At 37.5% G+C, this 18768-nt stretch overlaps 1 protein-coding gene across 2 annotated transcripts; it reads left to right on the top strand.

Annotated features, from left to right (window-relative positions):
• Nucleotides 1-772: 772 nt before the first annotated feature.
• Nucleotides 773-18013, top strand: LOC148999728 (nuclear transcription factor Y subunit C-1-like). Of its 2 annotated transcripts, none has more exons than XM_089139335.1 (2): nucleotides 773-1678; nucleotides 17924-18013. In XM_089139335.1, the coding sequence occupies exons 1-2, from the start codon at nucleotides 1038-1040 to the stop codon at nucleotides 17931-17933; spliced, it is 651 nt and encodes a 216-aa protein (XP_088995461.1). In that variant the 5' UTR covers nucleotides 773-1037; the 3' UTR covers nucleotides 17934-18013. The 2 variants fall into 2 exon arrangements, with proteins under 2 accessions (XP_088995461.1, XP_088995462.1); XM_089139336.1 differs by having other exon boundaries at nucleotides 17927-18013.
• Nucleotides 18014-18768: the final 755 nt, after the last annotated feature.

An 18768-nucleotide genomic window follows, 5' to 3' on the forward strand; every position in this document is an offset into this window, starting at 1 on the left:
GACAAAAAAAAAAGACAGATTTCATAAAAGGGGGAAAAATCAACATTCTTACAAAACAAAAACCGAATTTCAATACAATTAATCATAGCCAAGTTGGAAATTTAAAAGGATTTTTATTTTGAAGATTTGTTTCAAGACTATCTGGTGGAGCCTGAGGAATGAGCTTGCAATTTTTATGTTACTATTGACTATCTGGGTTATTGATTTCTATAAGGTGGGTGAAATTTCTATAATGTAGAATGACTTTTCATTTTTTAGTGGGAATTTTGTAGTATGCTCAATTATTTCTTTTCATTGATTAATAGCAATTTTGCAGTATGGTCAATTATTTCTTTTCATTGATCAATAGCAATTTTGCAGTATGGTCAATTATTTCTTTTTGTTCTTTTTCTTGTATTTCATAAATTGTTAGCTCAAACCGTTAGTCAACCCTAGTGTAAACTGTTAGCCCAAACAGTTAGTTAGTCGCAACCTAAACCGCACTAAACCGAAATCGGCTCGAAACCGTTATTTTGTAAACGGGCGTGTTTGGGCTGTGTTGATTTGAGCCTAAACCGTTAAGCCCAATCGAAACCGCCCACAAACTGCACCGTTGACATCCGATACATACATGGCTGGATATGTCAATATATACCCCATGGACAGTTCCTAACCGTCCGATCTGGAGAGATTTTATAATTACTTTTTCCGGTCGAAAGTGAGGATTTTTCATAAGGAACGTTTCGCATGGAATAAAATGTTAAATTTTATAAGTATCAGATGCAGAGCACATGTTTCAGAATCTGACTCTTTCCGTTTTCTCTTTTTTTTTTTCATTCATTTGATTTGATTGATGAAAATTTGCCCCTTATCCTCTCTGTCTACGCTTTCTAAATGTCTACCCTTCTCTCTCTCGCCCTCCCCAGTTTGAGAGAACCCTAGAAAGTGAAACGGCCATAGAAATTGAATTAAGGTTTCGAAAACTCGTCTCAGGGAGCAGTTAAGGTTTCGCATTTTCCAAAATCCACAAGAGCGAAAAGCTTACAGGAGAGTGAAACATGGAGAACAATCACCAGCAAGCTCAGTCATCTTCGTTTCCAACAACGCAACCACCGTTTCATCATCTCCTACAACAACAACAGCAGCAACTGCAGATGTTCTGGACATACCAACGTCAAGAGATCGAACAAGTGAATGATTTCAAGAATCATCAGCTTCCTTTAGCCCGAATCAAGAAGATCATGAAAGCCGATGAGGATGTTCGCATGATCTCTGCTGAAGCACCAATTCTCTTTGCGAAGGCTTGTGAGCTTTTTATTCTCGAGCTTACAATCCGTTCATGGCTCCACGCAGAGGAGAACAAGCGTAGGACATTGCAGAAGAATGATATCGCTGCGGCAATTACCCGTACCGATATCTTTGATTTTTTGGTTGATATTGTCCCGAGGGATGAGATTAAGGATGAAGCAGGGCTTGGAATTCCTGGGAGTACCACCAGTGGAATGTCTTACTATTATCCTCCGATGGGTCAGCCGGCGCCGGGAGTAATGATTGGCCGTCCTGCATTGCCCGGAATGGATCCCGGTGTGTATGCTCAGCCACCGTCTCATGCGTGGCAGTCGGTATGGCAGGGGGCTGAAGAGGGATCGTATGGGAGCGGTGGTAGCAGTGGACAGACTAATTTGGACGGACAGGGCGGGTATGTGGCTTTTATACTTATTTTATCTAACCCTTCTGGTGACAACTTCGATTACTGAATTATGATTGGGTTTTGTTTTTTAGTTTTTTAGTTTTTGTTTTTCTGTACTCTGTGATTGTTATCCAATGTTTTCTCAGTAATTGTGCTGACAAACTTACAAAGGACACGTTTCGAACTTGTATTTCGAACTTGCAGAGAATTGATGGCTGGATTGGAGTTTCAATTCACTTTTAGTGGGGAAAAAAATTCTTGTGGAATTGACTTGATTTAAAATTTGATTCTTTCTTTTTTCTTAATAAATATTTTAACAGAGTGAAAATTCTATTTTCCTATGATATGGGAAACATGCTGATGTTGGTAGGAATTAGTCTTTGGGTTCTGCAACAATCAAGAAATAAAAGGCAGGATATTATGCACCAAACATACAAAATTGATATGTGAATTAGAGTTCAACTCTGGCACTTAAAAGGGAAAAAAGTGAAGTAAGAAAATTATCGGTTATGTTTGATTCTGCTTTTAGTTCTAAATTCACTCTTTTGGCTTCTTTTTGTAGCCTCTGATACTCTACCATTAGGTTTGACATCTAGAAGTGAGCCTTCAAACAAGTAGTTCAGTAGCTTAAGTTGGAGGATGTCAAACCATAGGCATTTATACTGTTAGAGCAAATTGCAATGAGACCCCAAAACAGCAAGCTTTAAACACATTTGCCTTTTCTGGTAGACCTGTTAGTAGTAGAGACTATACCATTTCACTTGCATTATCTTCTTTCCTCTTCTTCACAAGTATCTGAATCTGCACCTTCTTGTCGTCACTCCCTGTGGTTCTCAAATCCACCACCAAATCTGTGACTTTCTGGCAGAAGGCCTTTTCCCGACGATCAGACTCATCAACCCTGGTGTGAACCCCCTCCGCTCAAACAAAGAGGCAGCTATATGTTTCTTGGTGGTGCCCCAATCATCGATTTCATCAGCATGGGAAGGAGCAGAATCCCTATTAAATTCACCATTCCCATGAGGCTAATCTGAAATCCTAGAACCATGGTCCAAATATTGAAACATTTCCCCATAAAATATTCTAAATTCCTGCTTTCATATACCACAGCTTCCACTATATTGTATGGCTTTATACCTGTTGGTGGATTTACATGATTAACTTCAATAGAAGTTTCTAAAATTTTGCCAATCTGCTTGTCTCTTGTTCTTCAGAATCAAGTACCCATACAGCAGCTGCCATTGTCTCTTTTGGCTTTTTCCCCGTCTCTCTCAATGGCAAATCAAGTTTAGAGAATGAATAGAAGCGGCTGCCGTAGTCTGTCTTCGCTTCTTCCCTGTCTTTCTCAATAGCAAAATCAAGGTTTCTAGAGAATGAAGGAAGAGAAAGAAGGCAACGTAGGGTAGGGATGTTATGGTCATCTCATATCTCATATATATAATCAAGGGTATTTTTGGAATTAAAATAACTTAAACGGTAAATTAGCAGACAACACTAATGGATTAAACTAGTGTGTCCAATGCAAGTCCAACTCTGAGGTGCCTACACTTATTAAACATAAAACGGGTGTCATTACATCAAGTGCTCTGTTTTGGGGTGTCATTACATCAAGTCCTCTGTTTTGGGGTGTCGGAGCTATTTGCTCATATTATTATATACCCCTAATCAAGGTTTAAACTATCGGTATCGAGTATCGTATTGGTAAGGTGATTTTAAGAGACATATCGTCCTGTATCGAGTATTGTATCGCTCTGACTAATGTATTTTAGTGTAATTCAATGGAGAGACGTATCGAGATGTATCGTATCGGTTGGGTCAAATATGGATATGTATCGGCTAGTATCGTATGGTATCGTGGGATACTTTAAACCTTGCCCCTAATAGGGAGAGTCTCCACATTGTAGATTGTTAGTGTTTGTTCCAGCAATAGCAATATGTAGGGTTCTTTGTTCTCTTGAAGTAGCTTCCTTATTGGTTTAAATTTCTATTCCTATATTAGATTTCCTAGCTGATATATCATTCTGCCAGGAAATTGTGATGTATGGACAGTGAAGGGGACGGGGGCTACGACTGTCAGCTAGCAATCTATCCATTGTTCTTCTCTTCCCATCTTCTCTTTTGTGATTGCTCTTTTCTGATTCTGGTGGCAGAGGAGTTAAAGAGTTCGAGAAACATAGATTTGATCTGATGGAACACTTAAAAGGGTTCGGTTCAGGCTGAAGATGTTGTCAAACTTCCAAATGAATTTATTTATTAGATTAATGCAGATTCAGCAATGAATTGGCCTATTTTCTTTTGAAATCCACCTAGGGTTGATAGATATTGGTGTCAGACCCTGGTCATGGGCCCAAAAGTTTACTGCCTAGGCTAAGTACTAAACCAGTTTTATTTATGCTGCAATTAATGCAAATTCTGCTTAACTTGTGTTATAAGGACAGATGAGTTTTCAGTTTTAACTTTTAAGTGTACTAATATGTAAGTCAAGCACCTGTGATTCAGACGATTACATCATTATCCAAAGCACCATTTTTCGAACTTATATACGGAGAATTTCGATGTTTGAAGTAAAAGAAGCATTAAGGAGGATGAAACTAGGCAAGACACAGGTCTCAATGAAATCCCAATAGAAGTGTGGAAGAGCTTAGGAACCCATGGGTTAGTTTGGTTGACTAAGTTGTTTAATATAATTATAGCATAGGGAAAATGGCAGATGAATGGAGGAGAGACATCGTGGTTCCAACTTACAAAATAAAGGAGATATTCAAAGCTATAATAACTATAGGGGCATTAAATTGATGAGCTATACTATGAAATTATGGGAGAGACTAATTGAAACCCGTTTGAGACACTTAACCACAGTAATGGAGAATCAATTTGGGTTTAAGCTGGAAAGACCTACAACTTAGGCTATTTACCTCAATTAGGAGACTTTATGGAAATGTATAGAGAGTGTAGGAAAGACCTTCATATGATATTTATTAATCTAGATAAAGTTCATGATAGAGTTCCTAGAGACTTAATTTGGAAAGTACTAGAGAAAATAAGTGTTGCAAGTAAATTTGTGGACATATTTAAGGATACGTATGATGGTTTAGTGATAAGTGTAAGAACAGTGGGGGGACAAAGTAATGAATTCCTAGTTATAGTTGAGCTACATCAATGATCAACTTTAAAGCCTATATTTATTTGCACTTGTAATGGATGAATTAACCAAAGACATTTAAGACGAGGTCCCTGGTGTATGCTTTTTACTGATGATATTGTGTTGATAGATGAGACTCAAGTGGGGACTAATACCAAGTTAGAATCATAGAGAGCAATTTTGGAATCAAGAGCCTTTAAACAAAGTAGAATGAAGATAAAATATCTAGTTTGTAACTTTAGTCATGATCGGGCAGATGATGAGGTGATCAAACTTGACGACAAGGAGATTCTTCAGAGTGATTGTTTTAGGTACTTAGGTTCAATCATAAATAAAAGAGGTGATATAGAGGGTGATGTTTTCAAAAGAATTAAAATAAGGTGGATGAAGTGGAAAGGTGTGTCCAAGGTCTTGTGTGATTGATGTATTCCATTAAAGCTTAAACGAAAATTCTATAAGACCGTCGTTCGACCAGCTATGATGTACAATGCAAAGTGTTAGGCTGTTAAAAAGAATCATATAGCTAAACTCAGTGTAGCATAAATGAGGATACTAAGATGGATGAGTGACAAAACTAGGAAGAATAAGATAAGGAATGATCATATTAGAATTGGTCTAGGGGTTGCTCCAACAATTGATAAACTTCAAGAAAGTTGTTTAGGGTGGCACGATCATGTTCAACAGTGACCTATAAATGCCCCTGTATGGAGAAGGGATATAATCCAAATTGAAGGAACTAGAATAGCTAGGGACAGACCTAAGATAACCTTAAGAGAAGTGGTGACAAATGATATGCATAGCTTAGGCATTGTATCTAACATGGCCTCAAACAGAACTAATTGGAAGGCAAGAATCCATGTGGCCAACCCCATTTAGTTGGGACAAGGCTTATTGTTGCTGCTGCTGTTGTTGTAATGTAAGTCAATTAGTATTTTGAGTTGGCTCCTAAATATGATTAAGAGTCCAATCGGATTCCGTATTAGATCAAAGACTCTAGCTTATTATGTATAATAAGTTCCTCCATTCAATTGCAATGCACCCACCTTTAATTTGACTTAATAATGCTTCTCAGTTTGAGTATTCTCTTGGTGCTACAATTGTGCTTGTTCAACTTGGAAGGTTCAAGGTTGATCAACTAAGGTCTATGGTTAAGTTAAGCCTGGATTCTTACCATGGGTGAATTGATGGCCTACAAACTCAATCTCCATTCAATTCAAAGCTTGGCCTCGCTCCCCCATCTAGGCATATGGCAGCCTATTCTCCATTTCCCTTCCTATGCCATCAATTTTTTTTTTTTTTTTTTTTGAAATTCCATGTATTTTTGGACTTTCCAAGAAATGCAATATTCAAGGTGAGATGATATTCACCAATCTAGTTGTCAGATGTGTCGCACACTTTAGGTACATCATTTCCCCAATTCTAGTGACCTTGGATCTTAGTTTTATCCTAACTATCCCATTGTGGGATATACATATTTTTTTGAATTTTCGTGCTCCCTAAAACCCTCCAGAAAAGAACCCTCATATCTTTTAATTTAACCATCAAAACCCCACCAAACTTGGGGGATCATATCCCTATATTATTACCTACGTTCCCTCTAGGTTCCGACCCTTTTGACATCTATAGACCCAAGTTTCCCATCTCAATGAATTTATACCATATCTCAGATATGATGGGCTAAGTATCCTTTGTACTCTTTGAAACATAATCCCTTTCCCTTGAGCCGTGCCTATCCATCCCTTGTCTGATTTTAAGCCATTCTATATTAAGCATATCCATCCTTACTAGCAAAATCATCGCAGACAACCCATATCACAAAGATCCCACTACAGTCCATAAGCAGAATTTTAAGAAACCTTTTCTTGGTCGAATATGAGTTGGTTCTCTTAATGATCTTGGAAGAGTTGGCCATCATTCAGAGGCTGCATCATTCTTGACCAAAAAAAAGAGGGGGAAAAAATTGAAGCTGCATCATGGAATGTTTCAAACTCTATGACTATGGAAGATTGGTCAACTTATTCTGGTTGTTGAGGGTGATCATTAAGTTCTTGACTTTATTGTTTAGTTGAAAGAATCAAGCTATGATTTGAGGTTGGTGGATTACTTATCTGCTTCAGTTCTAGCAATAAGGTCCTAACCCTAACCATAAATATTAGAGCTCAAAGCCATGAGCCAAATGATGTAAGCACGAAATTCCCCCTTGTTGAAACCCCAATTTGGGGCCCATTGCCCAACCAAGATGGCACAACTAGGGGCTGGCTGAAACCTCTTAGAGGCAATGTGGTCATTTTGCCCTCTTAGTTAATTATTTTAATTTCAGAATTTTAATTTTAATTTTTGGAGACCAAATCTGTTTTTAATTCCTTGTGTGAGTCAGTTAAGTGAATTCTAGTGCCGCTAGGAATCTATTTTAAATTAAGATTCCTTGTGGATAATTTGGTCCTTTAGTGCCAGTTAAATTCTTTAATTGGCGTGGTTGTTATTTACTTAGTTGTAAGGGGGGGTCCTAGTCTATAAAGGAAACCGCAGTTGAGTCAGTCTGCATTTCCTAGTCAGAGTCCAAGTCTCTCCCTCCTTGTGTAAAGCTATTAATAGCCCACCCCTCTCATGTAAACAGATGTTGAATTGAATACAAAGAATCTGAGATTTGAGGGAAGGGTCATGGCCTTCTTGGGAGGGCCATGGTTGAGGTTTTGACTGATCTTCTTCAAGTTCCAGCTCCAATCTCCAGCATCAGTTCAACAAATCCAGCACCTTCACGAGTAAGTCCAGCAGCCCCCATCCCTTTCCTGCCGCTCTCTCCTGCAGCCCTTCCCGACGCATCACCCACCATCGCAGCCCCAATAAAACCCTCCCCTAACAATCCCATAGGAGTTTGTTAAAACACTAACATCTCCCAAACACTACCCATACCAACCCTAGCTCATCCCATAGGATCTTTGTTTTCCTAAAATCAACTCATTAGTTTTTTGTTAACCCTAATTTTACCCAGACCCAAATTTAACAATATTATCCATCACATCCAGATTTGATAATTACTTGCTGGTTCAACAAAAAGGGTTATGTGCTAACCCTAAATTCTAGGGAAATATTATAGTAAACCCTAAACCTAGAATTGAGTTGCATCACTAAATCAGGGCAGAAAATGAATGGACGGATTGGATTATAGGTATAAGCTAGAAAAGGTCTGCTAACAGAAAGAATATTGTTGTTGCTCAGATTACCTGAAACAAAAGAATTAAAACAGAACTTAGAACAATGCTGGGGTAAGGCTCGGTGGGCGAAAAGTGGTATGTCACAAACCAGAGCTTACTCAGGTTGAAACTCCAGCGGTGCTTTTATGAGGATGGCCTTTCTGTGGTCAAAACTAAAGGCCAAACTGAAGTTTGCATTAAGGTGTGGTTGGCCTGGCAAAGCGTTCGAATGATGGGATTTGGGTTGGTCTGAGGAGCGGATGAAAACAGTTGGTAGGTGACTTTCAGGGATACTTTAATGAAGGTATTTCAGAATTCAGAGAAGTAATGGTCTTTCAAACTGCCTGTTCTACAGCTATTTGGGTAGGGATTTGCATGACTGATATTTAGCAGGATAGAAGTTGAACAAAAAACTAAACAGTGTTGAATTGAATGACATCTTTGATGCAGATGCACTCTCTTTGGACCAACTTAAGCCCAACTGTGTTTCTAGATAGAGATGACCTTGGTTTGTGGGTCCTGTACAAGTTAACAGTTTAAATTAGGGAAAATTTCTCTCCCCTTTACTTACTCTCTAATTTCTCTTATTTCCCTCTCAAAAGTTTCACCTTTGATTCTCCCAAAAACATGAACTTCCTTATCCCTTGATATTTTAAAATGGTCAAATTACCATTTTTTTTATTCTCTTTAATCCATTACATTGATATTTTTTTTAAAACTGTTTTCTTTATTTTTCTTTCTTTCTTTTCTCTCTCTTGGCAGGAATCCATACTTGGATGTATTTTTTTAAAATTTTTTTTCTCTCATCCTCCTTTGTAGAAACTTTTGTTTTATTTTTTCTTAATCCCTTTTTTATAGGAACCGATTAAATGTGATTAGATGTATTCGTTTTTCCTCCCTCCATCTGTTATCAGAATTCATTAAGCATGGTTAGATGTATTTTTTTTATTTTCTCCCTTTTTTATCAAAATCCATCAAAGGGAAAATGAAAATATAAATAAAAAATAAAAAATAAAACTTCTGTAAAACAGGGGGAAGGAAAAAAAATAGAACAATGAAGACACTTCTCATCACGTATAAAGGACTCTTATAGAAAAAAAGGAGAAAATGAAGAAAAAGTTGATCAGAAAAAGAAAGAAATTTGCTTTCATCAACTATAGATGGACAAAAAAAGAGGTTAATTTGGCCACCTTAAAATATGAAGGGAGAAGGAGAGGTAAGAGTTCACTTTTTTGGGGGAACATGAGGTGAAACTCTTGAGAGGGGAGTAAGAGTAAATAGAGAGTAAGTATGAGGGAGAGAGAAAATTTCCCTTTAAATTAAAATATTTCTTTTTTTTTTTTGGGGGGGGGGGAGACAAAGAAATGTCACTGCAGATTCCACTGAAAACCCCACCACTGTCTCCCCTTCAATCTCATGGATCCACTCTCTTATGTACCGGCAGAACCAGAAAAAAAAAGAGAGGAAGAAAAAAAATCAGAGAAAAAGGGGCTTAGGTCCAGAAGATGGAGAAAAAAAGGGAAAGAGAGAAGAGTGGAGTCAAAGAGGAGCAGTCCAGACCAAAAAAGGGAATAAAATAAGAAGAGAAGCAGAGAATCAATAAAACAAAAGAAACGAGGGAAAAGATACCTCCTTCAGAAGCCCATCCTTGCAAATTCGAAAATTGCCGGTGGGGAACGTCTTCTCTGGTAACTGAACTTCTCAGATAGTCTGGAGTTGATGTGACTGATTGTTAAAGTTGATTGTGTCTATAGCTTGGTTTCCTTTGCACAGTTGGACTCTTCCAGTTTGGTATCCTCTGCACATTGTCTCCACCATTCTAGCCTCCGAAGGTCAAAGGCAACCCAAACTCCTATTGTGATAAAGTATTTTCTCTCCTGTATAAACCCACTTTTCTCATATTACCCTCACTTTCCTCTTTGGGTTCTTTATAAGTCTTATCTTTTCCAATAATTACCCCTTGCTTTATGCCTTCCTAGCCCAATTCGTTTCCAAGTCTACCACTCTACCCCTCCCAAAATGAACTCTCAATGACTCATTTAATTTTCTGTCCACTATGTTTCAGTTCTGCCATCCACTTATGGACCTCTGCTTTGTACAATTTTGCCTTTGTTATCGTAAGCTTGCTACATGGGTTTGATGGAGACAATTTATTCCTTTTGATTCATGATTGGTTCTGTCAAATGCAAACATAACCTTGTAATTTGATGACTGGTTTTTGGGAGCTTGCCAATACTAATAAAAACATCTACCATATGATGCCAAGCATGCTAGTCTTCTGAAGGTTAATTAGATATGGAAAAAACTGTTAGCAATGAAAGTTGTGATCAAACTGAAGTCCACTATTCAATGAAGTGGCGGTTGAAGAATTGATCAATGATCTAATTTTGGTTCTGCACTCCCACAATCATTTTGCCATTGGAGATATGTCATTTGCTAATGAGCATTAACTTGTGATAGTTGACCCTCAGAATTGTTGGATTGCTGTCCTGTCAAAGTTGATATTTTGGTTTCCAATTGAAGGGTGTTGATTCCCTCTTTTCACAAAAGCTGTGGGAGAGTTATTTCAACGCCAAGAGAATTGATGCAAATGAGTTGCCTTGGACCAACCCAAACCCAACTAGATTTCCAGATACAGACCACCTGGGTCTATAGGTATAATTTTAAGAATTTATGTTGTTTTGGGAAATAATATCCCTGTATTTTATTTTAGAAGTTAGATTCGTAGGATATTTGGTTTTTAGATTATTTTCAGATTCCTAATTTATATTAGCTTCTTAGTTAGAGAGTTAGCTAATTTAGGAGTCCTTTAGTTTCCTTTATGTATGATGTAATCCTCCATCATGGAGGACAAATTATACATATGAACTAAGTTTATGAATTTGAGAGCCTGTGGATGTGTTTGTGCACTCTTCTTTCCCCTTCTCTTTCTTATACAACATCCCCTTCCTTTTCTTCTTTTCTACAATTCTCTCTGAGGCAGGCCTTTCTCAGATCTGTACTACATTCACGCATTTGGAATGCAAACATTAGTGTGTTGGTTGGGCTTAACAGTGTAGAGAAGTGATCCATATGCTTATGTTCCCTATTTGTTTAATGAATAAGCTTTTGATGCCATTTGTGGATGAGATATTATCCATTTTATCTTTCTGATTTTGGGTAAATCCAGGTGTTATCTCTACTTCATTCAAAAAAGTAGTTGTCTCGTTCTTCTATTTAAAAATTGGGATCTCAGTCCCTCCCCAACCTAGACAACATTAGTATACCTCTGGATTTAATCACTGATGATGTTGTTCTTGAATTCGTTTGGGTGGTATAGATGGCATCTGACTTACTTTTAGAGGTGATAAACCTTGATAAGAGGAAAATAAAAGTGTGAATGCTTTTATCTTCTAAAGATGAAAATGTTTCCGAGGATTTATACTCGAGTTGGAGACAAAGACATATAATGCTTAGCGGATCCTAGGAGTCGGTATGTATAGCTTTGGAATATAACTGTTTCAATCCTTGTGAAAAAGAAGTAGATGCAAAATTGAGCTTATTAGCAATGAAAATGTAAGTTTGCTTTACTAGAATAATCCTCTTAGCAACACATACAATCCAAGGTGAAGAAATTAATTATAGTACTTTCTCTTGGATACACAGGAATTAGAGGCCTATACAACTTCAAAATCCAGGGCATCTTGGTCTCTGCATGCACTTCTTTTCCTTGAGGATTGAGATAATGATTCCAAAACTGTTAAGTTGCCACATAGATTGACATCAAGGGTTGGTAATGGGTTTTTAAAGTTTTTTACATGCAACTCCGACTTTGCACCAAAACTTGCGAAGGCCCCTCCCAACTTGGCAAAGCTTACAAAAAGGTCCCCCACAGTTGACACCGTCATTTGGCTGTTAACGGTTGAGGTGAGATTACTATTTTACCCTCAACTAAAATTGAAATAAAAAGATATTACAAAATTACTATTCTACCCTTGACCTAATAATGGGTGGGCAAAGAGGGAATCCCATCAAAAAATCCCAAAAAGCTCAAAAAGAAAGCACTACCATTGGGAAATGGAGTGCCCTGCCGAAAACCACTGACCACCACCTTCTTTTACGGTTCTAACTTGGATTTTAGGGTTTGGTGGTTTTGAAGCTCTTCTTTTATTGATTAAGGAAGAAACTAATCAAATGAAATTTAGTATAGATTCCTTCAAATCTCAGAACCGGTTGAACCATCCTTCATCAAGACATTCGCATATTTTTTGCATTTAAGCGCCATATACACAATCTGTGTAATGTCTCATGTAACACCTCTGCTGTTGCCTTCTATGTTGCATCATCTTGATCTATGAAACTAGTTATCTGCTTTTTTGCCAATCATCCTCATATAATCATGTAAAAATTCAGCCATCTCAGTTTACAGAAATGCACTTGTGGATTTGATGACTTCTCTGTGATGAATGTAGCATTTATCTTGAACAATCCATACTCTTTGTTCATGAAAAATGTTATGAACAAAAATAGAAACAAAATAAAACTCCATCTAATCAAGGGTAGTTTGAACTTTTGGCTATTGATTGTAAATTCCAGGTATGATCATAATACAATTGTTAAATTGATTGTGTATTTATCATATTGGAGTTTGATACATATACTAAAAAAAAAAAATTGTAGTTCAGTGCTTGGAATTTGATTTGATTGAAGAAAGATTAGAGGTTCAAGGCCCACAGTGTGCAATTGATTTTTCTTTGTTAGAAGATTTTGATTTTATTATTATTTTTTTTAAGAATAAAATTTGATTTTCACAGTATGGGTACACATCTTTATGTATCTACGATAAATATAAAAGGTTGGTTGAGGTTGTTGAGAAATTTAGGGTGTAAAAGTTAGAGATAAACAAGGAGAGGAAATAGGGGAAGTTAGAGATAAAATAAGTTAGAAACAGAATAGGAGTTCATTGGAAAAGAAGAAATTTGAGAAGGCTAAAGAAGTTGAAGGAATAAATTCATAAATAGAGGTGAAGAGGAGGGACTGGGATAGGAGTCTTTAGGAGTCTTTCTTTAAAGAAGGGCTCTTGTAAGTCTTTTATTTCAAGGAGTTTCTGTCATGTTTGAGTCTTAGTTTATTGGGGATTCTATTTTCAAGAAGATTCCATTAGTTGTTTAGTTAATAAAGTGTTTTATTAGTGTGGCGAAGATTAACTGTAAGGGTGATCCTAAATTATAAAGGATTCCCAATCAGATTTTGAGTCTTTAGTGTAGGCTAAATATAGCCTGGCCTTTTCATTGTAATGTAAAGTCTGATTATTTGAATAAGAATGGATTAGGGATCATAGCCTTGTTGAGTGAAGATTGAGAGTTCTTCAAGATCAGCACCTTCTTCAAGTTGTAGCACTCTTTTTCCAGTCTCCAGCAATTATGAGTCCCAACAGCGCCTTCCCAAGTAAGTACAGCAAGACCCATCCCTCTGCTGACCTCCCAAACCCATCGCACCTCTCCCCAGCCCTTCCCCCTTCTCGTGCAGGCCCTAGAAACCCCTCCCCTCCCTTCGCAGCCCCTTCTCCAGCCCTCCTGTCACCCCCACAGGCCTTCCCCAGCCCCCATCTACCTTGCAGCAGCAAGAAAACCGTCCCTCAGCCCCTTCTTTACCTTGCAGCACCCTCCCTCCCCCTTCCTTTCCCCCTCGGCCCCTCGCTCTGTGCTGACTTGCGTCTGAAACAGAAAACGAAAAGAAAGAAAAGAAAAGAAAAGAAGAAAAAAAAGAAAGATTGCCCAAGATCTTCAAAACCATATCCCATCCCATCCCACAAGTTGAACTGTTTCCCCAACTTTCCCCTATCATCCCTTGGATTCCAAATTTGTTTTCTAGTCTTCCCTCCCATCCAGATCAGAGCAATACTTCCCTAAGAATTTCCTGCAACTTTCCTATTAACCCATACCCTCCTAAGAGCTTCCAGAGACTTTCTTAGATACCCATAGGCATCCCATAATATTTTTAATTTATTTGCTGGAAGATTCTAGGAAAACCCTTAATTTTAGGGAAACCATCTTAGGAACCCTAACCTAAACTTGGGTTTCCATCATGCATGCGTTGTTACCTAATTGTGCCATTATGATCATGCAATGAGAGTTAAGAGTGGATTATTTCATTGCTTCTATTACCAATGGCATTCGATCAATTTGGTAATGTTTATTCAGTTCCTTATCTATTTGTGTTTTCTTCCTTGCCACCGTGTCTAGTGAAGTATAATGCTTCATTATTTGACACATGACATTGGTTATTCCATGCGGTAGAGGACTAAAGTGAACAAGGAAAGTTGCTCAAAACTCGAAGTCTGTTTTAGTGAACTTTCCATTAAGCCACCAGATGGAGATATTAGTATGTAACACAAAATAACATCTTTTGTAAAATCTGGCTACTTCCTTTATCACATGGAGTAACACATGTATTATCATATGGCAGATAGTGAAGCGTTATACTTCACTAGTCATAGTGGCAATGAAGAAAATCCAAATAGGATACTTCGGACTAATACTTGGCCATTGAGATATATGTTGGGTCCATTATCACATGGACTAACCCCATTGGTTCATAGTGAAGCATAATGCTTCACTAGGCATTGTGACACTTAATGGACATTTATATATCAATTTTTCTGATGGGAGGGAGACTGACAAGATTTTGACTTATCTTATTAAACTCTAGAGAAGTCTCGGTTTTGCTCTCCATATTCCTGGAGTCAACCTAATAAAAGATTGTCGAGTAAACTAGTTATAATATATTGTAGGGACTAGGGTTAGCTAAGGAAATGGTCACTGAGTTGCCGAGTTTCCATGAGGCACAAAACATAGTGAATGCAGACACTAGTTATCCTGTTGAGGAGTGTTAGTATTTCATTGTTATAAATTTTTATAGGTTCAGGTCATGGCCCCAATTTTGAATGCAATTCGATTCAGTTTTCCTAAGCTGTTGCTGTGAAGATTTGCAGTACTCTACTTTGTGGTGCTTTGCAGGTGGATTCCGGCCTTCCCTTTTTCTTTTTTTTTCCCATTCAATTACTGTATCTCTCCCAACTTCAGCTCTGTACATCACCTGTTTCCAAGCTTTGGCACTAAGTTTTCCGTTTGCTTTCTAATTTCATTTCTATTGTTCCCTGCATTCGTTAGTCAGTGTCTGGGTTTATTCTCACTTGATTTCTATGCTATAAACTGAATTAATGCTTAAGCTTAATATTCTTATTCCAGGGAGCTGCCTTGTTCTCTCGGGGCCTTTAGGAATATGTCTAGCCATTGTATTTTGTTTTCTGATCTATGAGAATATCCACAAGTTTTCCGTTTGCTTTCTAATTTCATTTTTATTGTTCTCTGCATTCGTTAGATAGTGTCTGGTTTTATTCTCACTTGATTTCTATGCTAGAAACTGAATTCATGCTCAGGGAGCTGCCTTGTTCTCTCGGGGCCTTTAGGAATATGTCTAGCCATTGTATTTTGTTTTCTGATCTATGAGAATATCCGCAAGTTGTTAATAGTGGCTAGAATGTCTTCCAATCTTCTTCAGTTTGTATTCATTCCCTTTCGCATCTTATTGGAGGTCCCGTCCAGAAAATCTTCTTTATAAAATTTTTGGTTGGGTTCCTGCGTCTCCAGTAAGTATGTTGTGTAGTTAGTACTATGATGTGGTTGGTGATAGGAACTTGATGTGGTACTAAGAGTCTACCTCCATTGTAACATTTGATAATTGTGAAATGGTTTCAAACTTTATGTGTTTCGATTTCTTATACATAATTTAATTGTTTTGCTGAATTATTTGTTTTCTTTTTTCACTAGATTTATTAATCTCCAATGCATATATGAATTGTTTTAGTTAAACTGTTTGTGTTGCAGTACTAGATTTTCTGTTGAATGGATTAACTAAAGAAATTATGCAGCAATGAACCATGTAAACTACCAACTTAGGGTCTAAGCCAAACTACCATTTAGAGTGTTTTTGTTGAGATTTTTCATAATCTAAGGGTTCCACAATATTTAGAAGATCTAAATTTTCTGTTTGCTACAAGTTTTAGAGCCTAACCATTTTGCCTGGAAATTAGCTGTTGAAACCAGCTGCAGCTGATTCTTTACTTCTGGATTTTGCCAGGATTCAGTCAAACTTCAAAACCTGGTCGGAACCTGGATCAAAACCAGACTTCAAACCTTGTATAACTATTTCTCCTTTCCTAGTGGAAGTCATTCAACAGTGACACTGAAGTTTTGCTACTTTCAGTGTACACATAGACAGGCTTGCTTCAATAAATATATTTAATACCTGGGCTCCCATGTAATGGAAGTTTTAGAAAATTGCTTTGTTAGGAGCATGTCAGTGGAGGGGAGTAGTGGCAGCTAGGAGGGGTAAATGTCAGCAATCTTTCTCCCTGTGAATTCCAATTGTTCATAATTTCTTTATGTTTTACTATCCTAATTTATTTTTTGAGAAGTGCAGTCTTTGTTAGCTAGACCCGCTCTATGTAATTGTTTACTTTCTTTCTACGTGGAAAATAAGTTATTGCCTACTCTTGGGAGCATTTCTGCGTAGTGGACATTTTTGTTAGGGTATCAAACAGAAATGGAAAATCAGGGCTAATATGCAAAAATTTTGCAGAGAAGGTTGATAATTATGTTTGCTGTAGGTTTAGATGAGAAGATGGGAGCACAAGGATTTCTTCCACCTAAGGGATTTGGTAAAGCAATCATCTCTCTATTGTACTATTTCTGGTGGAAATCTTCAGCAACATAATCTGTGGAGCTGTAAATCAGGACCTGTCAAAGGGTAAAAGTGGGCTGGTTATGGTGATGCTGTATTTCAATATAAGTGGAGAAGGCTGTTCCTTTAAGATTTTCCGATGTGTTTTGGAGCTGTATCAAGGTCAAGGATTAATCTCCATAGCTACTTCCTTATTGCTAGGTTGGGTCAGATCCCTTCAATTATGGATTTATCATTGATGTATTGACCTTTGGGTTCTGGAGTCCAAGATATGGAAGGATGGTGGGTCTGTTGGAGCCTTGGAGGTGTGATATGATTTGGAGCACAACGGACAGAATTCAAATTTGCATGTCTCAGTGGGTTTTCTACAATGAGGAAAATAGTTGTCAGAAGATATCCTTTGGGACGGGGTTTGATACGAAGGACAAGATGATTAAATATAGTATAACTTGGTGGAAGCTTGTATACCGAAGTTTGGGGTTGCTTGTATTAGGTTTTAGATTGGTGAATGAGGTGGGCATCAGCTGAATCAATGGCGTATAGTGATGGAGAACTTATTCCCTGCTTGGGAGAGCTTATTTTTGGTAGACTGTGTCCTGAAGGCGTGTTTCACATAGAGTTTGCCTTCTTTTTTTTTTTTACTTCTTTTTTTCCCCCGGGGGGGGGGGGTTGTGGGTGTCAGAAGTGAGATATAATAGGATATTTTAAATAAGAAAGCATGCAGTCCTTAGGAATAGGAAGGGCTGTGAAAGAAAGAGATAAAAAAGAAAATAGGAAGAAGGGAAAATAGAGAGGGGCAGAAATCTCACAATCTGATTCTCAAGTTACTCTCAATTCATTCTAATTTGGTGTTTCAATCATGTATTTAAAGGAAATTAAACACAAATCCTAGTTGAAAATGAAAACTTAAAGGTCAAACCAAAGTCTCTCGTTCTTACAAAGGAAGACTAAAACAATTAAAATATTGAAAATGAATTACTAATTTAACTAATTTGAACCCTTGGATTGGTTCTTTTGGGGTTAAGGCCTGAAACCCGTTGGAAAAGTTTATTGATACTGCCTCAGAAGGGTTGTCAGTGAATTAGAATCTGAAAAATGGGTGATGTAACTTTTAAATGTAGATGTGGCAGTTGACTTGTTCAAACCATGATTGGCGGGATATTTCAAAAAAAATCTGACTCTTTTGTTTGGCAGCAGCAGGTGAATACATTACTGCAAAAGAAAGATCAGCTGAACAGGTGAATACATTACTGCAAAAGAAAGATCAGCTGAAGGAATTGTTCTGCAATGACTAGCAAATCGGACTTTTTGCAGGTGTTTCAATTCGTCGCAGCATTGAAAGATTGCCATGTTGTCTATTTATCCTTTATATGAAATTAAAATGTCGCAAATGGTTTTGATTTTATTTCATTTCGTTGCAGCATGTGGACACAAGCTATTTATTAGCAGTGATATTTTTGTTTATTTGCAACTGAGAACAGTATAATAGGGAATCCTTGAAGTTACTAAACTATCAGAGGGAACTGATGTACAAACTGTTATTTACTATATAAAATGATGATCGCAATCTGTTGCTTGATCTCCCCATCCCCTCCTCTCCTAGAAAAGAAAATTGTAGCTAGCAAATGACTTGAAGGTTGACGCCTAGATATTGTCTGCTGATGTAAAGAGTGGTGGTGGTGTTGGGCTTGTTGTAATCTGAGAACTTTGAGAAAATTTGCCTTTTGTTATGTTACTCTCTATTGGATGTTATCTACTTATTTTTCCCAGATGAATTAGATGTTAAATGATTAGTTTTAGCCGTATGTTAAATTTCTTCTGGGTTTCAGAGAAACCAGTTTGGCAGTAACCCATCTGCTGGACAAATGGATTCTGATATGGAATTTGAAAGGAGTGTGCAAATTGGTACTCTCCGTGTCTTTTAACCACAGTAAATAAAGTCATGGGAAATCTCTGCTACAACCCCTGCGGTTTATCGAAAAGTAAAATTGGTACCTTTTTATTTTTTATTTTTTGAAGCAGGAGAGTTTTTTTATTTT

Source organism: Hakea prostrata, chromosome 11, assembly GCF_041222555.1.
Source record: "Hakea prostrata isolate BN-2017 chromosome 11, UWA_Hpros_2, whole genome shotgun sequence".
Taxonomy (NCBI): Eukaryota; Viridiplantae; Streptophyta; class Magnoliopsida; order Proteales; family Proteaceae; genus Hakea; species Hakea prostrata.